General features: G+C 32.6%; 3 protein-coding genes across 3 annotated transcripts; 1 reads left to right on the forward strand and 2 right to left on the reverse strand.

Moving 5' to 3' along the window:
* Positions 1-2,652: 2,652 nt before the first annotated feature.
* LOC118037957 (CASP-like protein 3A1) lies at positions 2,653-5,389 on the forward strand. Its single transcript, XM_035044144.2, has 3 exons — positions 2,653-3,050; positions 3,963-4,098; positions 4,964-5,389. The coding sequence occupies exons 1-3, from the start codon at positions 2,734-2,736 to the stop codon at positions 5,183-5,185; spliced, it is 675 nt and encodes a 224-aa protein (XP_034900035.1). The 5' UTR covers positions 2,653-2,733; the 3' UTR covers positions 5,186-5,389.
* Positions 5,390-8,790: 3,401 nt separating this feature from the next.
* LOC118037958 (early nodulin-like protein 7) lies at positions 8,791-9,760 on the reverse strand. Its single transcript, XM_035044145.1, has 2 exons — positions 9,571-9,760; positions 8,791-9,146 (listed from the first exon to the last, which is right to left on the reverse strand). Exons 1-2 carry the CDS (start codon positions 9,758-9,760, stop codon positions 8,791-8,793), a joined length of 546 nt encoding a protein of 181 aa, XP_034900036.1.
* A 1,291-nt stretch (positions 9,761-11,051) lies between these two features.
* On the reverse strand, positions 11,052-19,010 carry LOC118037959 (probable inactive ATP-dependent zinc metalloprotease FTSHI 2, chloroplastic). The gene is made up of 11 exons (XM_035044147.2): positions 17,436-19,010; positions 16,420-16,592; positions 16,072-16,173; positions 15,806-15,970; positions 15,520-15,660; positions 14,446-14,604; positions 13,153-13,238; positions 12,887-12,965; positions 12,133-12,255; positions 11,814-11,870; positions 11,052-11,732 (listed from the first exon to the last, which is right to left on the reverse strand). Exons 1-11 carry the CDS (start codon positions 18,778-18,780, stop codon positions 11,490-11,492), a joined length of 2,673 nt encoding a protein of 890 aa, XP_034900038.1. The 5' UTR covers positions 18,781-19,010; the 3' UTR covers positions 11,052-11,489.
* Between the last annotated feature and the right edge of the window lie 5,212 nt (positions 19,011-24,222).

A 24,222-nucleotide genomic window follows, 5' to 3' on the forward strand; every position in this document is an offset into this window, starting at 1 on the left:
TATTATTAAAGAGACTAAATTATGATTTTTTTTTTATATATAAAAAAGATTGTTATTCTAACTTATATGTGATTTTCCTATATTTGAATTATTTGTATTAGTTTTTAGTATTGACTATATCATTTTGAATTAAAAAATAATATTTTAAAAGTAGTTTAAACAAATCAAAACAGAACAAGTTTACATGAAATTATTTTCAAGCTGAAATAAGATAGTTGATGGAAAAAAGTATAACAAATTATGATAGATTACAGGTGTGTTATAGCTATTATTGATTTTCCATCATAATGATGAAGAGGTTATATATGTTTGTCTTGAAGAACTTTTTTAACACTATATCTATGAAATAATTTTATCATGCTTGTTTTGATTCAGGTCTAGCAATTTATTTGTTCAACTCTCTCTCTGTCTCTCTATCTCCCTCTCCCTATATATATATATATATATATATATATATATATTATTATGAATGTTGAGCCTATACTGTCCTGATCCAATTTGATATTTAGAGCTTAGTTAGGTTATCAGAAGCAAGAATTATGCTTTAAGATGATCTATGTGGGTATTTCATTTACTTTTTTTTTCTTTCTTACAGATACTGAAGAAGAATACAAGGAAAAAGAAGCCTATCTCTTAATAATGTATTTCATTTTTATTTTACTAGGATATTTTTCTCTACAAAGCTGGGATTTTTACTTGATTTTAATATGGGATCAAAGTCAATAAAATACCAACTTGTAACTTTTTTTTTAGTGGAAAATTATTAATCAATTCATTTAGCTAATAAAAGCATAACTAAATAGGAGAAGAAAAAAATATCAAAAAATATATTACAAACTAAACATGAACCAAGCAAACTTAATTCACTTACCTATTAAGTCAATAAAATAAACAAATCAAGTAAAATATAAATATTTGAAAGATGACTATAACCATGCAGCCAAATCAACTTGTCTATGAACTCTTTGCTTAGGCAAATAATCTGCCATAAGATTACTTTTTTTTTATTATTATTAACATGTATAAAAATCATGGGAGAGATATCAATGGAAATTTTAGCTTGTTATATATTGTGCTTAGCTAGCCTCAATCTCAATTTTAGAGGCAATAAATGGATACTAGTGCAGACTAGTAACTTTCAAGTAAGTTAATTGTCATCTAGAGATTAATCCGATGGTAAATGGCTCAAGGTTATGTTAGAATGACAATATATTAAAAATATTAAATTAATATTTTTTTCATAGTATAGACTATTGATATCAAAATCATGAAAAACAAAATAATTTCAAATATATTTTAAAAAAACATTTTCAAGACATAATGTAAAAAGAAAGGGTTGATTATGCCCTTATGGGAAGATTACATTTAAGTTTCCTTAAAATATCATACTCCATCATTGCACTTTTTATCAAACAAATATTAGGTTGGATTTTGGGTTATGTAGGAGGTACAGTGATTAAGTTGTAAAAGACTTTATATAGAAATGAGGTTTTTCATGGGCTTCCTTCCTGGGTCTCTGCTTTGTTTCTAGGTCGTGATCGGGCTTATATAGTAGTTAAATATTTTTTTAATAAAACATGTTTTTCTAGTGAAATGAAAGACTTTCTAGTACTTAAATCAATGATACTTGTAAGAGAGAAAATGCATGTAATACCAAATTGTTATAAAATGAAAAAAAAGTAAAGTCTAATAAATTGTTACTTTTTTTTTTTTTGTTTGTGTGGTGTCTCAAGCTATTTATAAACCTTGATTATCTTAGTTCAATTTGAAAAATTACATGATAATTGATTGGTGGAAATATTGGTGGCCATATTGATTGTAGTATTTAACATTTTATTGATAAAGTAATTTATGAGTATCATTAACTAGAAATAATCATTAGTTAAGAGATGAAGTAATTGATTTGTATAGAATAATTTACATGTTACACTGTGATCATTAGCTAAAAATATATTGTCAACCTATAAAAATATATACTTGTACATGATTTATTAGTAAAATATATAAAATTTTATGTGTGTGAGATGCACAACTCCGTATTCTGACTTCTTGAAACTTGAAAAAATATTGAGGAGTGTATATTGAACAAGTCACGGCAAATATAAAAGTGTAGCTGTTTGAGCCAGGATCTCAATTTTGTGGATGTTGCCATTCCAAACAAAAACAAGCTCAACTAATAATTAGACAAATACAATGTTGCCGGGTGGGCCAATGCTACAAACCCAAACTACTATAATAAATTTAAATTATTGAAAATCAAACTTATTTCATTGTAGGAAGCTACTGAATACTAAAATTATAAGTCGGTTATAAGTTTTTTTAAAATATTTTTTATTTAAAAATATATTAAAATAATATTTTTAAAAATTTATTTTTAACATAAATACATTATAACAATTTAAAAATATTAAAAAAATAATTTAAAGCAAATGAAAAAGTTTTTATTTTTTTTTATTTTTTTTTTTAAATACAAACAAATAAATAAATTATATATAATTGCTGGCAAATCATCATATTATTAAATGTTTACTTATTAACACATTTTAAGCACACGCTCTAGAAGTAACAGGAGAGACAAGCACGTAACCCCTGGTGCCTATAAAATCTCTCCGCCCTCTTCACAGGTTACTGCCTAACTGCCTCCTTCGTATTACACATCGAAAAAATTTCGAAAACTCTACATCATATTAAATAAAAAAACGGTAAAAAAACCCACAAAAGAAACTTAAAACCATGATGATGAATGGGCAAAAACTGGCACCAGCAGCAGAGGTGGCAGTGCAGCTGCCTGAGTCGAAGGTAGCGGCTGATAATACCGGTGGAACCATGAGTGGGCCCCTTGCAGGTGCTTCGGGAGGGGGAACGACCGCTGCTATGAGGCCTTTTGGGCGGAAAGCTGAAGTTATGCACGTGTTACTCGGGTTGCTATGCATGATAACGTCTGTGGCAGCACTGTCCTTTATGGTCACAGCACAACAGTCCAGCACCATCTCCATCTATGGCTTCATGCTCCCTGTTCAATCTAAGTGGTCCTTCTCTCACTCATTTGAGTAAGTTACTCTCACTATAATTTCGCAAATGCCCTTGTCCCTTTTGTTCTTGTTGCTGCGCTGCTTAATTGGTTGCTGGGAGTCCGATGGAAATTAAACGGCAGAGAGTGGAAGTTTTGAAGCTTCACTTAATTGTTTGTTAATGGAGGGTATTATCCATTTAATCATGGGTTTAATTAAAAAGCTTTTGCCTCCCTCGCATTTTTCAAGCATGCCATTGAGTTCATTTTATACTCATAATGAAAGTAATGTCCAAAATCTGTAACTTAATTTTCTTTGGCCTCTTTTTTTTTATATATATATTTTTATTTGATCAAAGGAGTCTTAATTTGTGGTTTATTAAATTGAATTTCTGGGCGGTGCTGTGTTGCCCAATCCAAGCTTAACCGACAACCGCAGGCTATGACCTTACTTGTTTGTCATGTTGTTTTTTGTGTTTACGAAATCGCCCTTGGTTTTGTTTCTTCTTAGTGTAACAACAAATTTTTGGGACTCCCACCTCCACTTTCATGGCATTTGAATGAACAGAATCAAACCCGTGACTCTTTTTTCTGGTTACTTTAGTATTCTCTAATACGACTCTTGGTCGGATTATTATTATTGTTATTATTGTTCTTCTTCTTATTATTGTTGTTGTTGTTGTTTTTCTTACTAATATGTAAGAGAAGTTTAAGGCTGTTGATGCTGACATGAGTGAAGAATAATCTGGTGAAGTAAATTTCGTGTAAAAAGGAGTTGTTAACCTGAGTGACTGTGTTAATCCCTTCCTGCAAAGCAAAGCAGGACAGGGGAAGGCCTCATGTTGAAGTCCTGCCTTGCCACTTTATGGAGGACATATATTAAAAGGAGTTGTGTTTGTGTAAAAAATTGGATGATCTAACGTTAATAGTTCTGTTATTTGGTGCTGAACAGATATCTGGTTGGAGTCTCTGCAGCTGTTGCCGCACATTCTTTGCTGCAATTGCTGATTAGCATGTCAAGGTTGCTTAGAAAATCTCCGGTGATTCCATCAAGAAGCCATGCATGGCTTATTTTTGCAGGAGATCAGGTATATACATAAATTCTCATCTTAAAAGCACGCATGCTGCTAGCTAATTGTCTCTCGGATTGGTAGTTTCTGAGTAGTTTTGGTTTCAGTGAGCAAAAGTGCCTTCCATATGCATCGTTTGTGCATTTCTGAAATTTCTCATTTGTTCACGCAATTCTTCTTTCTATATGCTTTGGTTATTAATGATATAGAAAATCCACAGAATGTAGCTAACTCGTTCTACTAATTAAACAAGGTAGCAAGCTGGGTGAGAATGAAAACGTGTCACACTCTTCTTTATTGATCCAACCTAGCTAGCACATGCTTTACATATAAAAGTTTCACCATTTCATGGAAGGACTAGGAGCCGAAAATGGAGCGTGCACAAAATTGAAAAAGGCATTCACAATTATTATGTCATAGATGTCTTGTTGGGAGAATTGAGGAGGGCCATATTTCTTAATCTCTTGTACAAAATGTTGTCATCACATTGTCAACAAATCGAGCCTCTGGAATTTGCATCCATTTGAGCTTCTTCAGCTCCGTATCAGTGAGCGCAAATTTAAAATGATGGCCATATTGACATCCCATCCCAAAGTTGTCAGATTATTGGAGTAAATCCTGTTGCTTATTTCCCTACCTAGCTGAAATTATTAATCGATTATCTCAAGTCAACTTGGCTGGAACTAGGGATAATTGTTATACAGAGTTTGTACTGGTGCATCTTCAAATACTTGGTTTCACCTCATGCATTGATCGAGTGCAATGCAATGATATCTTCAAATATTGTTGCAATGCACCGCGTGGGTAGTGCAGGGAATACAACTAATTCTGTTCGCCAACGTAAAGAGAAGAGGCTAACATATGTGTAATTTTTGAGTTGCAGGTGTTTGCATATGCAATGATAAGTGCAGGGGCTGCTGCATCAGGAGTCACCAACCTCAATCGAACAGGAATCCAACATACAGCTTTGCCAAATTTCTGCAAGCCTTTACAGAGCTTCTGTGACCATGTTGCTGTCTCTATATTCTTTACTTTCACGAGCTGCTTCTTGCTTGCTGCATCAGCTGTTCAGGAAGTCATGTGGCTCTCCAGATCCAAGTGTTGAAGATCCTTGCCTCCAGACATGTATACTTGATGTTATTCCTTCCTGGACATGCACATGACTTCTATGAAAAAGGGTATATCCATCAATTAATTCCAGTGATATCTACTACCATTACTGGAAATTTTGTGATAATGGCTTTTTACCCTTTGTAAATAACAAAGGCTTGTCTATTTTGTTACAGTATCATGTCCCAATTTAGAGCTATCTATGACCAGCTGGCTTAAAACTCTTGTTCTAGCTTTATACGGGAATGGATGAGCACATATCCATTGTAACTGGCAGAGCTATTCATATAACAAAATAATTGGTTAAACAGTTTTAGACACATGCTGAAGCCATCTAAATTCGGAACTATCAAATTGGTGAAGTTTTGAGGCTTTGAATTTGAACTAGTCTTATCATCTTTTAACTTTTCTTTTTCCTTGAAAATATATAAAATTGATGTTTTTTAAAAAATATTTGTTAATGATTTTAACATGAAAATATCAAAAATTAAATAAAAAACTCTAAAATAAATTGTTTTCAATTAAAAAGTATTTTTGCAGAACACAAAATATACCATATTAACATACACACACTTAATCTTATGTATGTTTCAAAGCTATGTACTTCATAAATAAAATTACACTTGCTAAATAGTTTCAAGGATATAAAAAAAAAAAAAAAAATTAAAGACCCTGTAAAAAAATATATAATGTATATAACTCGGGAGAAAATATTCTCTCAATATCCCGTCTCAAAATCAATATTTGTATCGAGAATTCTTTCTTCAGTAAACGATCGAATTCCTGGCTTGACCTAGCTCTTTTGCTCAATTCTTTTCCGTTAATAGAAAGAAAAGGTAGAAATTGAAAAAAGAAGGCAAGTAATCACTTCTTAGTCCTTTCATCTGATTTAACAAAACATGTGGTATTGATTTTTATTTTTTTTTGATAAATTTAACCCCATTAAAATTAGACAGGGAACAAATCATTTCCCTCCAAATTTATTTTTTTAAAAAAAGGGAAAGAAATAACATACTTTCCCAAATAACCATTGGAATTCATTTCTTTATTCTACTCATCTTCGATCTTAAGAAGTGTACCAATGTGTGTGAGAAAAAAACTTTATTTTTTGTTTTGTTTTGTTTTGTTTTTTTACCATACATGCCATATTTCATTTTTCTTCTTATTCAGTTTTGATGGTGTTCATGAAAAATTGATGGGCTATTATAGTCATTAAATTTAGTCTGGTTTAGTGTATTAACCCCTTCGATATTATTCATGTCACACCCGATATTATAGCGATTCTCCTCTCTTAGAAAGAAAATGTGTATTTGTTTTTAAAGGGAGAAAAAGTCTGAAACTTATAAAAATAAATCATCATCTAGTATTATTGTTATTAGAAACTCTAATTAGTTTTCAGAATTCTAAGGTAAAGGACTGGTTATATTAGAGAGAAGATATTATCACCCTAAAGTATCATATCTAAGGTAAGTTGTATTGTTACTTATCTTCCATTTTTTAATAGTTTGATGTGCCTACTTCATCAATAGTCTACCTATATGGGTGATAGTGTCTACTATAATGAGTTAAATCATAAGTGGATATTTAAGCTTAAATCTATCTATTATAAAGACCAAGTCATTCTTGCCACTCTCAATTGCTGCCATTCATTTCGATAACAATTGATGAATTCACATATTTATAACCAATTACTTTTGATCAAGACATGTGACTATTTATAGTTTATCAAGTGATATTAATGAATAATTGGAGATATGAAGAAAAATTAATGCTTTTAGTTTAAAAGATAATGACAATGCATGTTTTAAAAATTATTTGATCTCAAGTAATGCATTATAAAGATTTATCCTTGTCTGTTTAGGTTGCATCTTCTTATTCATAAATTATTAAATGTATCCATTAAACACTAATCTTTCTTTCTTTCTTTTAGGGCATGACATTAAAGTGATAAAACTTGTCAGGATCCTTTGGTTTGTACCACTTTTCATAAGAAATGGGTATCACATAAAACCCTCCTTGAATGATAGTTAATACCTTAACACATGTAGTGGTAAAATGTGTGGTCAAAAGCTTAGAAAGTATCAGACTACCATGAATGGATCCTTAATGCTCCTCTTAGAATCCTTGGTAATAGATTGATGGTACTAAGAATATTTCTCTATCTGGAAATGAGGATGTTCTTGATTGGTCACACTTGTTCTTTTACTTGAATATGATTCTTCATTGCTTATTTCATATTAAAGAAAGTTCTATCAGGGAGAGTATGCAAGCTTCTCATAAAGATAAGTTATAAACTCCACTAATTAGGATTTTAGTAGTAATAGGTTCAAGTAGATCTTTCGGTTTAGCATTTATTTGTTAAATCATTAGAGATATGTTATATTGCTTTCATCTTTTTATTGGTTGATGATGAAAAGTTTATTCTTGTTCTTTTTAGCTAGAATACTAGTTTTAAAATAAAAGATAAGCCCAACATAGAGATCGTTAAGGCCAATAATGGAGTTAGGTTCAGGTATATAATACCATATCTTGGCATATGAGGAAATCTTGCAAGTACCACCACTCTTTTGTATTAAAAGCTCTATGATGTTTATGATGTTTTGTATGTGCTTTATGAGATTTATAAGGTCATCATAGTTATCTAAGTTGACATTTGTAGCGACACGGTCTTTGAAAAAATAAGCGTGTAACACTTTGTGATAAAGTGGAGAGTGTGATAATTCATAGGAATAATGCTCATTCTAAATAGTTTGTGTAGTTATTAATCTCATCTTGCATCTATGTTTTTTTCTTCAAGAGCATGTGAGCGAGATTTAGAAGAAGATTGATACTAATAATCATGTTTTTGCCTAGGACGGTTAAGAAGTGCTTTTCATAATGGCTTTTTTGGAAAAATTGGAGTACCATGCCTATTTTATATATTGTTTTATATTGTTTTTTCAGGGAATTATAGTAAATTAGGCTTTGAGGTTTTTTTAAAAAACAAATTATCAAATGACTCAAATTATGGACTTAACAGGTTAAAATGGATTGACATCATTTTTTTTACTTGTTTATTTTTTTAATTTTTATCATTCAGTATTTTTTTTCTTTTCTTTAAAATGTGCTTGTGTTGGCTTAACATCATTTTATAATTTATCCAACTCATGGTGTGTATATATATTACACTTACCTTACTGTGTGATGTAATTTTCCAAATCCAATTTGCAAAGCTTATAATGTTTTCTTAAAAACTGAAAGAGCCGAGAGGGTTATGTTCCATGCTGCTGATACTGTGCAAGTGTCCCCACAGTTGGGGCCCTTGGGGGCCTTCTCATCCCATAATATGTATATATATATATATATATATATAGTAAATCACACAGGATGGAGTAAGACATTAATAAAATGCTTTAAATTCAATAGCAATAACGTTTCTTGGAAAAATCAAAGTACAAACTCCTAGCATATTAGATCCAACAATATGCAATGAATGACTGAAAAGACAAATGCTCGAACACAAGATTCCAACAGCGGGAATCAGATACTAAGGTTTTTTTTCTTTTTTTTTCAAGAAAACAAACCTATATATAGCTAATAACAATTGAAAAGGAAAATAGGTCATGCTAAAGACCATAACAAAGTAATCAATGTGGCCATAAGAGCCATTGACAACGAACCAAGTGTCCCTGAGACTGATACTCCTGAACTTAGTTGTGGGGATGGTGCTAGGTATCCAGGTGGAGCTGCAATAAAAGGAGGAGAATGGTGGTGGAGACCCATCACTTCAACTAGCAAACGCTGGCCATTCTTGCAGTGACTTGGGGTTCCACTAATATAGTAGAATAGTCCTGACTTGTCGAGCTTGAACACTCTATTATTTCCATTGTTGAAGGCAACAGTATGCTTGCTAGCGTCGCAGTGGTAGTATCCCCACTTGTCTACTTCAATAACTGAGTCGTTCTTATAATCAAAGGCTGCAAAGAAGGAAAACAACAGAACGAATCATAAATCCGAGAACGTAAATGCTACTACTGGCTGCACAAAAAAGAAAACACTGTTTAAGCTTGTACTCATTCTCTTGCAAGAACAGTACTCTGTGGTCATAAATCATTCTTATCTGGTTTCAGAATTATGATGTTTACACAGGACAGCCCATATTTCCTTCTTTACTTTCTCACAAGCAAGTAGAAGAACATCAAAAAGAAATTTCCTGGTGAAAGAAAAGTTTACGTTTCTACGTACCATGTAAACATCAGTAACCGAACAACGGTTACACACCAAGTACGATATTTGATAACCAGAGAAAATCATACAATCTTAACAGCATTCAAAAAACTTAGGTGTAGAAGTAGAAAGCAAACTGTATAGTGAAGATCTAACTAACTGTAATGAACTCACAGAGAGAATCTCCAACTTGGAATCTGTTCGTAGTAGCCCACTGAGCATACAACGAAGAGCTGTTTTGTCCAGGTTCTTGCCATCCAAACACATCCCCAACTTTGAACACCCTTTCTGCGTTAACCAAACCATTCATGGACGCAACAGTGATGATAAAACAAATGCAAAAGAAAACCACAAGAGATGTCATTTTGGTGATGTTCATTGTTGTCTGTATGTACGTATCTGCTAGAGGGCTTTATATATATTAACCAAAAGCATGATCGATATGATGCATGGGTGTGGAAAGTAGTGGTTGGTAGTTAATTCAACTCAGAACGTGGAGGATTTTGGCGGTTACATTCATCGAGTAATGGATGGTTTGCGAGATAATCGAGCGTGGATTAGTGACAATTATGACTTGAAGAAATCTAGAATTGATTTGACTCTTTCAAAGGAGGACTTAGTGGGACGTTATTATATTTTTAATTTTAAAAATTATTTTTTTAATTTTAAAAAGTTATTTTTGATATTAATATATTAAAATAATTTAAAAACATTAAAATGTATCAATTTAAAAATAAAAAATAAAAAAATTTAATTTTTTTTAAAAATACTTTCGAAATATAATGTCAAACACTAGAATTATTAATAAGATAATTTCTATGGTTATTCAAGCTATGATATATATATATATATATATATATATATATATATATATATATATATATATATATATATATTCTGTAATTTTGATAGTTATTTAAAATATAGTACAATTACAACTGAAAAAAATTAGATTATTACCTTGAAAAAAAAAACTTGGTAACATGGCCAAGTCGAACGTAATTATGAAGTTACGAAAAATTAAGTAGGATTTTAATTAAAAAATAACTATTTATCACCTTAAAGGAGTAAATATTATTATTACTAAAGGAAATCAGTTTTAATTTATTACGAATTATTGTATTCGTTAAATCGTAAATTTAAAATCTCTGGAATTATAATAACTTCAAATATAATCATACCGCGTTACTTTTCTTAAAATCACGTGGGATGAAGCAATAATCAGAGACCACCCCCCACCAATTGAAACTTCTTTGCCATTGGTCTAGGAACATTACTTTAGAATCTTCGATAGAGTAAATAGTGGCCTTGCCACTAAAACTAAGAACATTACTTTAGAATCTTCGATGGAGTAAACAAGTAGAATGGAGAACTTGAATAAGTTCTAGACGAAAAAGGCCTGTTTCTCCCCATTTTACAAGACAGTAGTAAAATGAAAATTTTCAGAACCAGAGTTTTATGCAGCATGGTCAGCCAAAAAACCTCGTGCTACTTGTAGTTGGTTTGAGACCAAAACGTTAAGACCATTCTGTACATGGAATTGAAGATCTACTTTTAAACTTAATGGAAGGTAGAAGCTCTTGAACATGTAAATAAACACAGCATCCATCATGAGAGAATCGCACATCTGACAAATTACAATAGAATGCACAGGATGAGAAAACAATTTCATTAGCAATTCAGTAAAAACTCAGCAGAGATAGGAGTGGCTTGGCCTTTGAGGGCACAACCAGTTAGTAAGAAGCAAATACAAGCTAACTAAAGCCTATTCGACCAAAACAAAATCATAATATATATGATTGCAGAATATATGAGAGTTCAGAAAAAAAAGGTAAAAGGATGAAGCACCGTCAAAATTTCGCCCCACACGTAACTTGGACTTCTGTGTGCTTATTGTATCAGCTCATCCGTGATAGATCAAGGTGATGCATGATCTAGGTTTATCATCGAGAAGTTTACTTCACACATTAACATAATTTGCACCGTTCACAGCTAGCCGTTCATTTTTACCATGCAATCAAGGTAACAGCTGCTTCTCCCATGGCTAATTTCCTTGGCTAATGTTGCAGCATAAACAAAGATCGAGTTCCATGCTAAATTGAGCTCTCTTGGCATGTTGCTCTTGCATTGCTTGTTAAAGTTGTTTCATTCTGGTGCACCAACATTTCTTGAAACTGTGCACGCTTGGCAACCCTGATGTCGAGTATATTTGGTGGCATAGGTTTGATCACACCATGCAACTCAACTAAGTTAAAAAATTCTTGTTTGGTCAAACTTTTCTTTCGGACAAGTTCATCAACAACAGCATCCATCAGTTTTCGGTTCTGCTGCAGAATCTGACACAGACAAATTGTTTGCACAAGATAAGGATATTGGAAAGTTGCAACTAAGATCTTCTTTTGCATTATATTAAGTACCTCTTTTGCACCATCATAACAAAAGTTCATAACTCGTAGTGCCTCCAAATCAATTTCCTGCAATTTGCAAATTTCCATCTTAGAATGCATTAATGCAATAATTAGCATGTAATAGAGATGAAAATGTTTGCATTAGTGTGTCATTTCAACTAAAATATTGTAAATTTGCTCTATATAGCCATCTTCAATCCACTTTCAGCTTGTGTAAATGGCAAGGGAACAATATAATCACGTTAGTCTATATGGTAATTCAGGTGCAAAAAAATGCGTGGTGCATGTAACCATGATGCAAAGTGTAGAAAAGATCATGAATCCCTACATTAATTCGATCTGCAGCCCAGAAGTTGGATAAACCATGATGTTTCTCAGAAAGGCCACCAAGAACATAGCTCCGTGCTGCTGACCTAGCATTGTCTGCTGTTTCAGCCCATATTGTGCTCAACTGGAATAATTTGATGTATGAAGGCAAGTATTAGCATACCAGTTAAGATATATAGAATACAAAATAATAATCCTGATACACAGAACAATCAACTTACACGACAAACCACATATGATGATATCAAAAACACAAAACTACGTTAGGGTTTTGATATTACCAATGACAACAGGTTTCTCAAAGCCTGAAAGTTAAGAATTAAGGTGGTCCAACTAAATCGAAGTATAAAAACTTTTTGCTTGAGAAGCTGAAAAATAATTTTCTAATCAGAATAGTATAACAAATTGATGCAATATTTCATTTACATCATTCATCTGTTTTTGAATTCATGGTTGGATGCTTTTTTATGCGTAGCGTTCTGCTGTGCAATAGCTTGTAATTAGTTTAATCAACAACTCAGCAAAGAATGAACATCATTTGACTTCGAGTCTTCAGATCTTAGTATGAGTTAAATCAAGCAAATGACTCGGAGGACTGTTTGTTTCTTTAGGAAATGCAAAAAGACCTACTACTGAAACCGATAAAACAAGACCTTAAATGCTAACAAAAGAATGAATAGCTAATATCCAAGCATCAATCACAACATATATCCAATGACCTACTGAATCACACATGTTAACAAAGGTTTATTTACCTGACCCTCACCATACCAAAGCTCATCGGCTGCACGTGGTGCCAGTTGAACGGTGATATGGTCCAGAAGGGATTGCCCACTGCATGATACAAAGAAACAAGAGGGTATCTTAAAAGAAAAATATGAGTCCATAAAACAATTTCAACTGTACAATTACTGCAGTAATCGTAACACAGTGCTGTTGTATCTATCACAGTCTGGCATGATTGATATTTGGCTATCCTTTGTGCAATAAAAGACATTGAAGAGTTAAAGGATATATATACCTAAGCATTCCTTCCTTAAATTTGACATGATCCATTTTCATCCGAACATAACCAAGTTCCCTGCCAGCTCTGGGAGCAATTGTTACCTAATCCAATAAATAGATAAGTATAATCCTATAATTTTAAGGTTCAAAGTACATTTTTATGGGAACAATTTGTGATATATACTAGCACAAATACCCAGCAAGTTTAATTTCTAGGTAATCATCTCAACAAAGTCAAATATTTCAATAGCAAGCAGAATAAAAGGCAAGATGCTGACATTCCCCAAGCTAAAGACAAATGACAAATACAAAGATGTGATGATTTTAAAATATTTGAAACATTATTGGAAAACCAGAAGGATAACCACCAGAAATTGAACTCCTGTTGCAGCCTAGAAAAGCCCTATCCCTGTAACAGGGAAGAATCGACATGTAAAAACCCAAGAACTTGCCATAGTTTTTGTAGAGTTGTTTTGATCGTTTATAATGTTTTTCCTAAAGTTAAAACATCATTTTGGGCAAATCATAATGAAACACCATTACCCCGAAGTCACAGCAAAGACTAACACCATACTATAGAATCCATTGTTTGAAATATTTCTGCTTCTCTGTCCATGGTCATGCTCTAGAATTTCACCAATTTCTATTAGAATTTCCAAGAGTTTCCAAGAATATGAGAGAAATTTTTCGATGTGCAAAAGAAAAGGCAGAATCTATTCTCTTTCTTTCTTAAATCTATTAGTCTGTCCAAAGAAAAATTATTTAACCACTCAACAGCAACAAAATGTGAAATAAATTTGCTGACTATCAAAGTGTTCATCTGTCAAAATGCATACAAATCATCAACATATGCCATGAATTTGATTCATCCTCCCCAATCTTCAAAGAGTTCAATAAAAGGTGTCTAACTAATCTAACTTATTTTTTGAAAAAAGCCAGCAACTTCTCATTTTTATTGTGCTTTGAAAATCAACGCCAGTTGTATAGAACCACAACTAGTACTCAAAAGGCTTGAGCAAATATTCATCGACTCAGAAAAGTGCATAAAAATTATGTGGTACAGTTAGGACCGATTTTAAAAATGATTAGGCAGTTATTCTGCACTCACGTTGTCTACACATAGAAACAAGCTATGAATTGTGCCCTATATTCTCCATCTCACACATAAAAAATGGCATTTCAAGTAAACATCATGAGTTTTAACTTAAAATCTCTCTCTAAACAAGAATAAAAGTGAGTCAAGGAATGCAACTGAATGAAAGAAACAGTACTATGAGAAAACTAATAAAAATGAATTTAAAAGCCATACAAACTCGATATTTCTGAGATCAGGAAAGTTCACAGCCACAACAGCCATGGCTGCTTCATTAATAGCTACTTGCTTCCATGTTTCAAGGCTCCTTTCCTTTCTATCCAGCATTCCTCTTTCCTCTATTTGTGCAGCTTGTAATAAGTCATCAGTTGTAATCTGCACAGATGCAATAAATTATTCACTGACATTATGTTATACACAAAATTAATTATTAAATTATAAATCAAATCATTTTGGCAAAAGGTCACCAAGAAGACTGTATAATATAACTAACAAATTAGCCACAAAAAATAAGCAAATATCCATTTTTTTACAGCTAGGCAAATAATATTTCATTAACATTTCAATTCTTCACAAAAACAAACAATATTAAAAAAAATATGCAAACTAAAATAAAATGATTTATGGGATGAAGTAGCCGAGGCAGTAAAGGAGGATAAAAAATTAGATACTCAAAATCTCATGATCATCCATATTGTGGAATGACCAATATTGGAGGTGGTTGGTCACATCCAAGTAGTGGCTGGTTTTTATCTACATGGAATTCTTATATTCCAAATTTTGAGGACTAAATAGAATGTGATTTTTAGTGTGATCATAACTTATAAGCAAACTTAAATCTATGACGGTGTACAGACCATGAGTTGGTCCCAACAGTAGTTAGCTGTGTCGTTACCACAATATAATTCCTAGGAATAGATAGAAAAACAAAATGGACCTCTCCTGACCATAACAAAAGCAGACAATTAAAGTTTATTTTGGTATAGGATGTGGCTATGAACACATCATACTTGTCAAGGTAATATTTGAGGCGGAAAATATTGTCTCCTAGATTGCCAAAACAAAGAATGTTCTGAATAGGAAATTGAAGTCTCAGTTCCATCAAGTTTTATGGGAGACCTCCCAGTATGCAAATGCTTTTCTGTCTACTTGGTTCAAAGAACATTAAAAGCTGCCTAAAATCCAAATCAATCCATTTCTCACAGCTCCTCTTCAGCGATTCAGTTGTAATGACATGAAATCATACTGGCAATTGGAGTAAGATTTTCAATTTACAAGAATAGACAATACCTCAGTCCTTCCATCACGCATCATATTAATTGCAGCAACCTCAATTATGTTGGCCAGCTCTGCACCAACCATTCCATCTGTCATGCTTGCAACAGCCATATAGTCCACATCATCAGCCATGGGTTTCTTACGAGCATGAACCTATTACCAAAAAAAATAAAAAATAAAACAGGATAAAAAGAAGCTAAAAGGTGTGGAATGGCCTAGTTTCTCAATGCCATAAAGAAAATGACAGGAGAAAAAAAGAGGAGACCACAAAAACATGTTGGAGATCATAAATAATTACCTTCAGAATTTCCATGCGACCTATGACGCCAGGTTTAGGTATAAATATTTTTCGATCAAACCGCCCAGGCCTCACAAGTGCTGGGTCTAGAATGTCTGGTCTATTTGTGGAAGCAATAGTGATCACTTCCCCTCTACCTTCAAACCCATCCAAGGATACAAGGAGCTGGAATTAGAAAACTGAACATCAATCCTCAAATGCAGGTTTATCATAAAACAGCAGCATTGAAGTCTAAAAGTACAGGTTTAGGATATGCCCCAACCAACCTGATTAAGAGTGGCATCACGTTCTTGTCCACCAGAACCTTTAATCAAACCACGCTCCCTTCCAACAGCATCCAGTTCATCAATGAAAACAACAGATGGAGCCTGTGCAAACAAAAATAAGTATGATGACATGTGAAAAAGATTAAAGTTCCCAGAGCTTGAAAAAGAGGTGTTGCATTCTGAACAATATTCTGCTCTATATTTGAATTTGAAAGCATTGGGGAAAAAAAAGGTAAATACATGTCTAAATTCATAGTGAGAACAAGTTTAGAATTTAACATCAGCAATACCACTCCAAGATATCATGTGAAGAACCTTGATATTAGAGAAGCTAAAGAGAACACCTACGTTTTCCTTTGCTTCTTGGTAAAGTGCTCGAACTCGAGAAGCACCAACTCCAACATATATTTCCACAAATTGAGATGCAGAGATGGAGAAGAAGTTTACACCTGCCTCACCAGCCACAGCTTTTGCCAGTAAAGTTTTCCCCACACCAGGGGGGCCACAAAGAAGTATGCCACCTGATTGAAAAATGGATTCAAGCGGACAAGTCATGCACACAGGATCACAAGCATAATGACTTCATTAAAATAATCTAATTGGCAATGAAAATTCATAGGAACCACAAACATAAATAAAACATAATTCTTTGCTCCATATCCCTTTCATCTCTTGCTTTCAAAAACATTTAATTGCACAGAATACTCTATCCTCAAGAATCTCCAGTAAACTTCAACTAGATCAAATCTAGTGTCTGTAATCATCCCAGAAATTGACCAAATGGAAGATTCATACCAGTATATGAGGTCATGTAATTTGAGATGAAACCAAAAGAATGTGTTGGATAGAACTTACATACTGAATGTCAAGCATTTAAAGAGAATATCACAAATAGTCTATGATAATTTTGCTAAAAGCAAGCTGTTATTTCCAGTCCTTTCTGCCTCTACAACGTTGTCTGTAAAAGTTATGTTTGAGTTTCTGTATTACTTAATACTCATGAAAGAATGAATGCCTGCAAGGCAGCATATTAGTGTGAAATGTTAATTTGCTATGATAGTTCAATCTGTGCTGCTTTTTTTATCTTTTAATTTTATTTACACAAGTTCTGCACAAGGGAAGTTTATTTGCACAATCCACTTCCAAATTGAATGTTTAAAGTGACTCCACAACATGCAGAGCAAAAGTGCAGTGTTTAATGTAATTAAAACAAGAACAATAACATAAAATGTAAGGTCCTCCCAACCAAATCCTCAAACCAGATAAAGAACATAAATGAGATGACAAGCCACGAAAACAAATCCTACTGAAAGTTCAAATCAAAAATCATTAAAATTGCATACAATGGCTTTCCAAAAACTAACCTGGGATCTTCACTCCTCTCCTGCGGTACATCTCTCCATGTGTAAAAAATTTCACAATCTCCTCAAGTTCAAGACGTATTTTCCCAAGTCCTGCAACATCAGAGAACTTCACATCCACACCCCTTTCCAAGTACTGAGGCAATCTCTTATTATGTGCACGCCTAACACGTGCTCCTGACTTCATGAACTGCATAGCCATCTTCAAATAAGGATTCTGCTCCGCTTTCCCAGGCACGCTCTCATCTTCTTCCTCTTCTTCAATACCCATCAACTCCCTCTCTAACTCCCTCATCTTCTTTCTCTCTTCAGCCTCTGCCTTCTCAATCTTGAGCCGATCATCATAGTCCTTCTTCTGCTTCCGATAACTAAGCACCACTGTACGATAAAATATTACAAAAAACACCAGCCCTAACAAAGTGGTCACATTCGAGTCCTGTGCTAAATTTGCCCACATACTTGCCATTCTTGTATAATTCTTCCGTGCATCACGCAATGACTCTTCATACTTCTTTATCCTAGTCTCCCTCTTTCTCCTCCTGTCCCCGTCTTTCTTTTGCATCTTGATTGCCTTCTCGATTATTTCTCTTTCCTCTCTCATTTTCTTCAGCTCCTCCTTTCTTTGCCTCTTAAACTCCTCTCTGGCCATCCTCAACTCCATAGCTCTCTTGGACTCCTTCTTAGGCTTTAACCTCGACAGCATAAACTCTGGAACTTTCCACAAAAATCCTAAATATGGCTTAGGAAGCTCAGGTCTCCTAACCGGAGGGGAATATGCATTCACACACAAAGCATCAATCTTGAACTCATCCCATGAATCCCAAAACCTCCTATTACTCTCTAAAGAGGGCAAGACAGTCCTGAACACTTGATTATCATCTAAAACCACTAAAACAGCCTCCGGACGTTGTTTTAAAGAGGCATTAGGCGCTTTAATCACATGCTTAAGCTTGTTGTTCTCTTTTAAAATCAAAACTTGAGTATATGGTATTCTATTGGATACAACTGGCAGATTCTGAGACCATTGTTTAAGCTGGTCCGGTGTCAAGGCTTCTTGTTGTGTCTTTTTTGAGGTTTTCTTTTTATGGTAAGTTTTGGGTGTTGGTGTGGCAGCAAAGGCAGGGTGTGGAGTGAGAGAGGTGGAGATAATAGTGAGAGTTATGGGTAAAGAGAGGAAACTGAAATGGGTTTTTTTATTGGTATTTTCAGTTTTGTTATCATTCTCAAGAATTGGGTCTTGTTTCTTGCATCTAATGGAAGGGTAAGTGATGGTTCTTAGTGGGATTTGGTGGGGTTTTATGGTGGTTTTGGGGTGCAGTGACGAGCTCGAAGGGAAATGACAGGCCATCAAAACTGAAAATTATGAATTTTTTTTCTCAAATAAAAGAATATAGCGACAGAGACAGAGGCATAAACAGGAACCTTACATTGTTGATTGTGAGACAATGAGCCATGGCTGTGCTTGATTGAATTGAATTCGAAACAGAGATGATTTTGCTGTCTTCAGTTGTGCCTCTGTTTCTGTTTTACAAGATAGAGAGACCTAGCCTCATCTGAACTGGCCTTGTTTCTCCTTTCATGCAAGAAGACATCAAGACACGCCTTCCTTTTTTGTAAATATTAGGCCTCTGTGGCCCATTCCAGATGGGCCTTCGTTACCCGTTGGATATGTCTTTTCAATGAAGCCTTGTTCTTAGTCGTTGTCCAGGATCGATTGTTATTATAAACTTCGAGGACTTCGTAAATTATTGTTCACGAATATTTATAATTTTATTTACGAGAGGTAGTAGAGAAAAAAAAAGGAAAAAGAAAAAGAAAAAGAAAAGGCCTGTCCAGAGAGCCCAGCCGAGCTCATAAATGAGAGTTATCGGCCTAACCAAGTTCACAAACGAGAGAAAGCTTTCGGCCCAACTAAACCCTCTTCTTTGCCCAATTAAACCCTCTTTTCCTTGGCCCAACATAACTTTAATTTTTTTTAATTTTGATTGTTTAGTCAATTTTTCATTTTCTAATGTGATTTATTTTATTTTTTTTTGTAAAAATACCCTTTAAAATAAATAAAAATATTTTAAATTAAATTAAATGATTGTAAAAAAAAAAAACTTTTAGATGTAAACTCTTTTCGTCAATGATAAGTCATCTTGTAAAGGCTAAAAAATATTTTATAACTAAAAATTAAATTATTGATATAATTGAAATATTTATAACATAAATAGAAAGTTGATGAAATTATGACAGATAGACTATATTTAAAAAAACTTGAGTAAAAGAACCTAAAATGATGGTGTATCAAAAAAAATATTAAAGTTCATGTACTTGACTATTATAAAATGAAAGTTTAGAGTACAAAGAGCAATTTAAGGATAAATGATACATCATCAAATAACAGAAAAATTGATGAAATGTGGACAAGATTACTTGATTAAAGTTTTTAAAAATATTAGTGCACTCAAATAAAAAAGAATTAAAATTCACATACTTAATTGAGAAAAGGCATCAAATTAGTATATACTAATATTGAAATTATATCCTTTATCCAAAGAAAAAACTTGTATATAGTAATAATTCTTTTCTCGTATTTATGAGTGAGGGGTATATACCTAATCATTTGTCTTTTATAATGAAATTAACAATTGTGAACAAAAACTTATGTGTGCAAGAAAGCTATTAGGATGTATAATGCTATAAAGCTGGCACAAGTTAATCATTTCTTTGTGATTTTGGCTAATATTAGTTTGTATAATTTTCTTTTATGAATACTAGCTAATTCCAGTAACCTAGAAAGCTAAAGCAAGTTGAATAAATCATGAGCTCTAGAAATGCTTTAGAATAAATAAGTAAATATTAAAGTTGTGAAAACATTTCATACAAAAAATGAGTTTTTCATGGCTACATCATTAGGTTGGGTTGTGATGGGTATTGAGCTTTAATCTTTAGCCTAAAGATGTCCTTGAAAAACAAGTCTCTTGTGGGTACAAGGAACACTCACATACTTATATTAGTAAATATAAAAGATGAAAACAGTGTAAGAAAAAAATATAGGGAATGAGAAAAAAAAAAAAAAAACTTATTAAGACTTTGTCTATCGAGTTTGTGAGTCTATGTAAGTTTATATGTCTAGGTATGGAGTCTAGGTTTGGCTTGTGTTTGTATGGATTAGTGTTGGTCTTTTGCTTTTTTAAGTCTTTGTTCAGTCTTATTCCTCTTTGTTGGCAATGGTCTTTAGTATTTATAGACCTATTATGTTGGCTCACCTTATGTAAAGCGGAGAAAAGAAGTTGTGCAATTGGTATATGAGTTGGCACACATTATTGGTTATGGTGCCATTAGCATCAATTATTGAGGTTGGTGCTTACGATGCAAAAGGTGGATAAAATAGTGTTAACAATGCTAGAAAGCAATATAGAATTATGTTGTTGCTTTGCATAAAATAAAAATATATGGTGCCAACTATATAGAGAAATATGGTGGTGCTTGTATTGCAATCATTGGCTAAAAGTGGGGTGTGAACAAAGAAATGTGTATTTTGTAAAGATTCTACCAATCACGGAACTAAAAAAAAGAGTTGTGTGCTATTACAAAAAGAGAGATAAGTTGTGTGAGAGGGAGAAATGTAAAGAGAGAGCAAAATGAAAGGTTAGGTTGGTTGTTTGTGCATGGCCTAAACGACCACATTATTTTAATTATACACCATTATCCAACTCTCCAAGTTTTTTAAACATACATGTTTGGAAGATGTTAACCAAAAAAATTAAGGGAAAAAATACTTACTATATAAACATTACGTTTTTGGTTATAAGTGCATGAGAATGTTACATTTGGCTTTTGTTTATGTGTCTTTATAAGAGTTCTTTTCTTAACTTCTGTTAATGTTTCTACAAGATAAGAAGAATTTAATTGTCTTGCTTGTTAATTAAAATAGTCTAAGTAATAAAAATGAGTATAAAAGGTAAATATTATGTATGCATTTGTGAACTTATTTTAGAGAAAAGTGACTCGTATGGAGTTAGGAGCAAGATCCCTAGTTATTTTTTAAAAGAAGTGGTCACAAATACTTAGTGAATTTTAATAAAGACATGAAAACATTGCCATAAAGATTCTTTATAAAGGAATGTAGATTTTTTGTGGGAGACATGGAGATTTTAATGGTGACATTTAGTTAGGGACTTAGAGATTTTCATGGAGACAATTTATTGAAAACATAGGGAAACATTAATGTTTTTTATTTGAAAAATTCAAGAGATAGTGGAGATATAATTTTTGTAAATCATATGAACTCATGTTTGCATCACAGGGATTTTCCCTATATATTCATGTTGTATCTCATTTATCACAAATTATTGAAGATATCATTTGTTCATCAATATTTTCATTCTTTTCTTAAGACATTGTGTTCCTTAATTTCATGATCATGGTTATAGTAAGTGACAAAATTTTTTAGGATTCCATGTATTCTTGCCACTCTTTATTAGAGATAGATATCACACAAAAGCTTTTCTCTAAATAACAACAAACACCTCAACATACATAGTGATAAGAGGTGCGATAAGGAACTTAAGACATGTCAAGTAATCATAAATAGATCCCTTCGTGCTCCTTTTAAATAATGTCTTGGTAAGAGATTGATGGTATTGTGGAGATTTTATTCTTTGAAAAAAGAGGTGTCCTTATCCGGTAACATTTGCTTCTTATACTCAAATATGGTTCTTCGTTGTTTATTTTACATTGAAAATAGTCATTTTAGGGAGTGTATATAGGCATGTCCATAATTAGTAGTTGTAGACTCCACTAATCAGAGCCTTAGTGACAATTAGTTCATGTAGATCTTTTATATTTAGCATTTTCTCATTGAATCTTTTGATATAAGCTCTAGTGCTTTCATCTTCTCGTTAGGTGATGACAAAAAGCTTATTTGTGCTCTTTTTAACTGAAAAGCTAGTGTTAAAATTAGAGATAAGCTTAACATAAAGATTGTAAAACCAAGAATGGAGTTAAGTTCAAGGTTATGATATCACACCCTAATATATCCACGAAAAGTTATATGAAAGATTTTGCACATAGCATTATTTTTTTATGTTATATATTCTAAGATGTTTGTGACATATTATGTGTTACCTAAGATCTATATGACTATTATAGTTATCTATATTAACCTTTTTAGTAACACAGTTTTTTGAGAGATGAGTGTGTAGCACTCTATGATAAAGTGGAGAGTCTCTTACTTGATAAGAATGATGTTTGTTCTTAAAGGTTGTACAATCATTGGTTTTATTTCATATTTATGGTTTCTTCAACATACAAGCTAGAGTTAGAGGAAGAAAGATGGAGATACTTATTTTTGTGGCTAGGATCTATTAAGGAGTGCCTTCATAGTAAGAGCAACTTTTTCTTAGAATTAGAGTATTGTGTTTACTCTTTATGTCATTTTATCATGTTTTTTATGGAACCAAAGTTGTTACATATAGTGCATGTAACAGAGTTTTATGTTGTATTTCTTGTTGATAAAATATTAGAGTATGAACCTGTTCTTTTATGACTGAAACAATATTGTTGAGCACTTATACTTGATGAGTGAATTAATGGAAATTTAAAGGGGATGTAGTTTCTATGGTAGGGAGATCAATCATTTTTCCCTGTCCTAAAGTTTCTCCATCATGAAAAGAATAGATGAGAAGTGAAAGAGAATGAATTAGCTTTTATTCAGTTTCTCCTAGTCAATGTTATTAATAGAGTCGTGAAAAAAATCAAGATAGAAATTGAGTTTTCCATAACTCCATCCTTAGGCTAGTTTATAACTAGTCTATTAGCTTTTATCTCTACCCTAGTCATGTCCCTAAAAAGCAATTCCCTAGTGGGTACATGAGACACTCTAACATTTAAGTTGGTAAATGTAAAAGTTAAAAATAATGTAACAAAAAGAATGTAGGGAATGAGAAAATTTTCTTAAGATTTTGTCTATGAAGTTTATGAGTTTTTGTACTTGTGTGAGTATGTATATCTAGGTATGGAGCTTGGGTCTAACTTGTGTTTGTATGGACTAGTATTGGTCTCTTACTTTTTAAGGTCTTTATTCAATCTTTCTTTAATGGTGACGGCTTAGGATATTTATATACTTGTTATGTCGGCTCATCTCAATAGCAAGTGGAGAAAAAGATGGTGCACCATGAGCATTTATTAGTGAGGTTGATGCTTGTGATGCTAATTGTAGAAAAGTTAGTGTTATCAGTGTTAGAAAGCATTATAGAATTGTAGTGTTGTTCTATATATATATATATATATATATATAAAAGTTATGCAAACTACATAGAAAAATATAGTGGTGCTTATATTTTGACTATTGACTAGAAATGAGGTGTCAACCCTTCATAATAATTGTACTTTGTAAAGAGTTTACTAGTATCAAAACAAAAAAATAGAGGTGTGTGCACAACTACGTACAATAAAGTTTACTTTATACAAAATAAAGTTTTTTGTATTTTTAGAAGGTGATTGTAATTACATAGTTTACTAGGCATCTTATCTATAACTAGAATTTTGAAATTTGGAGCTAGTGTACAACTACGTGTTGGTGGTTCTCGTCTAAAAGGTTTCTTCATTTTTTTTTTTTGTATCATTAGATAATTAAAACGAACCGATTCATACAAAAATCCTATGAATCATTCATTATTTGTTTTGATTTACACTTTTTAAACATTTATTTTTTTTTATCTAAATAATTTAATTATTGCTCATTTGATATATACGACATTAAATTTTGTTAATATAAAAATCACTTGAAAATCATATGCAT

The sequence above is a fragment of the Populus alba genome, chromosome 3, assembly GCF_005239225.2.
Source record: "Populus alba chromosome 3, ASM523922v2, whole genome shotgun sequence".
Taxonomy (NCBI): Eukaryota; Viridiplantae; Streptophyta; class Magnoliopsida; order Malpighiales; family Salicaceae; genus Populus; species Populus alba.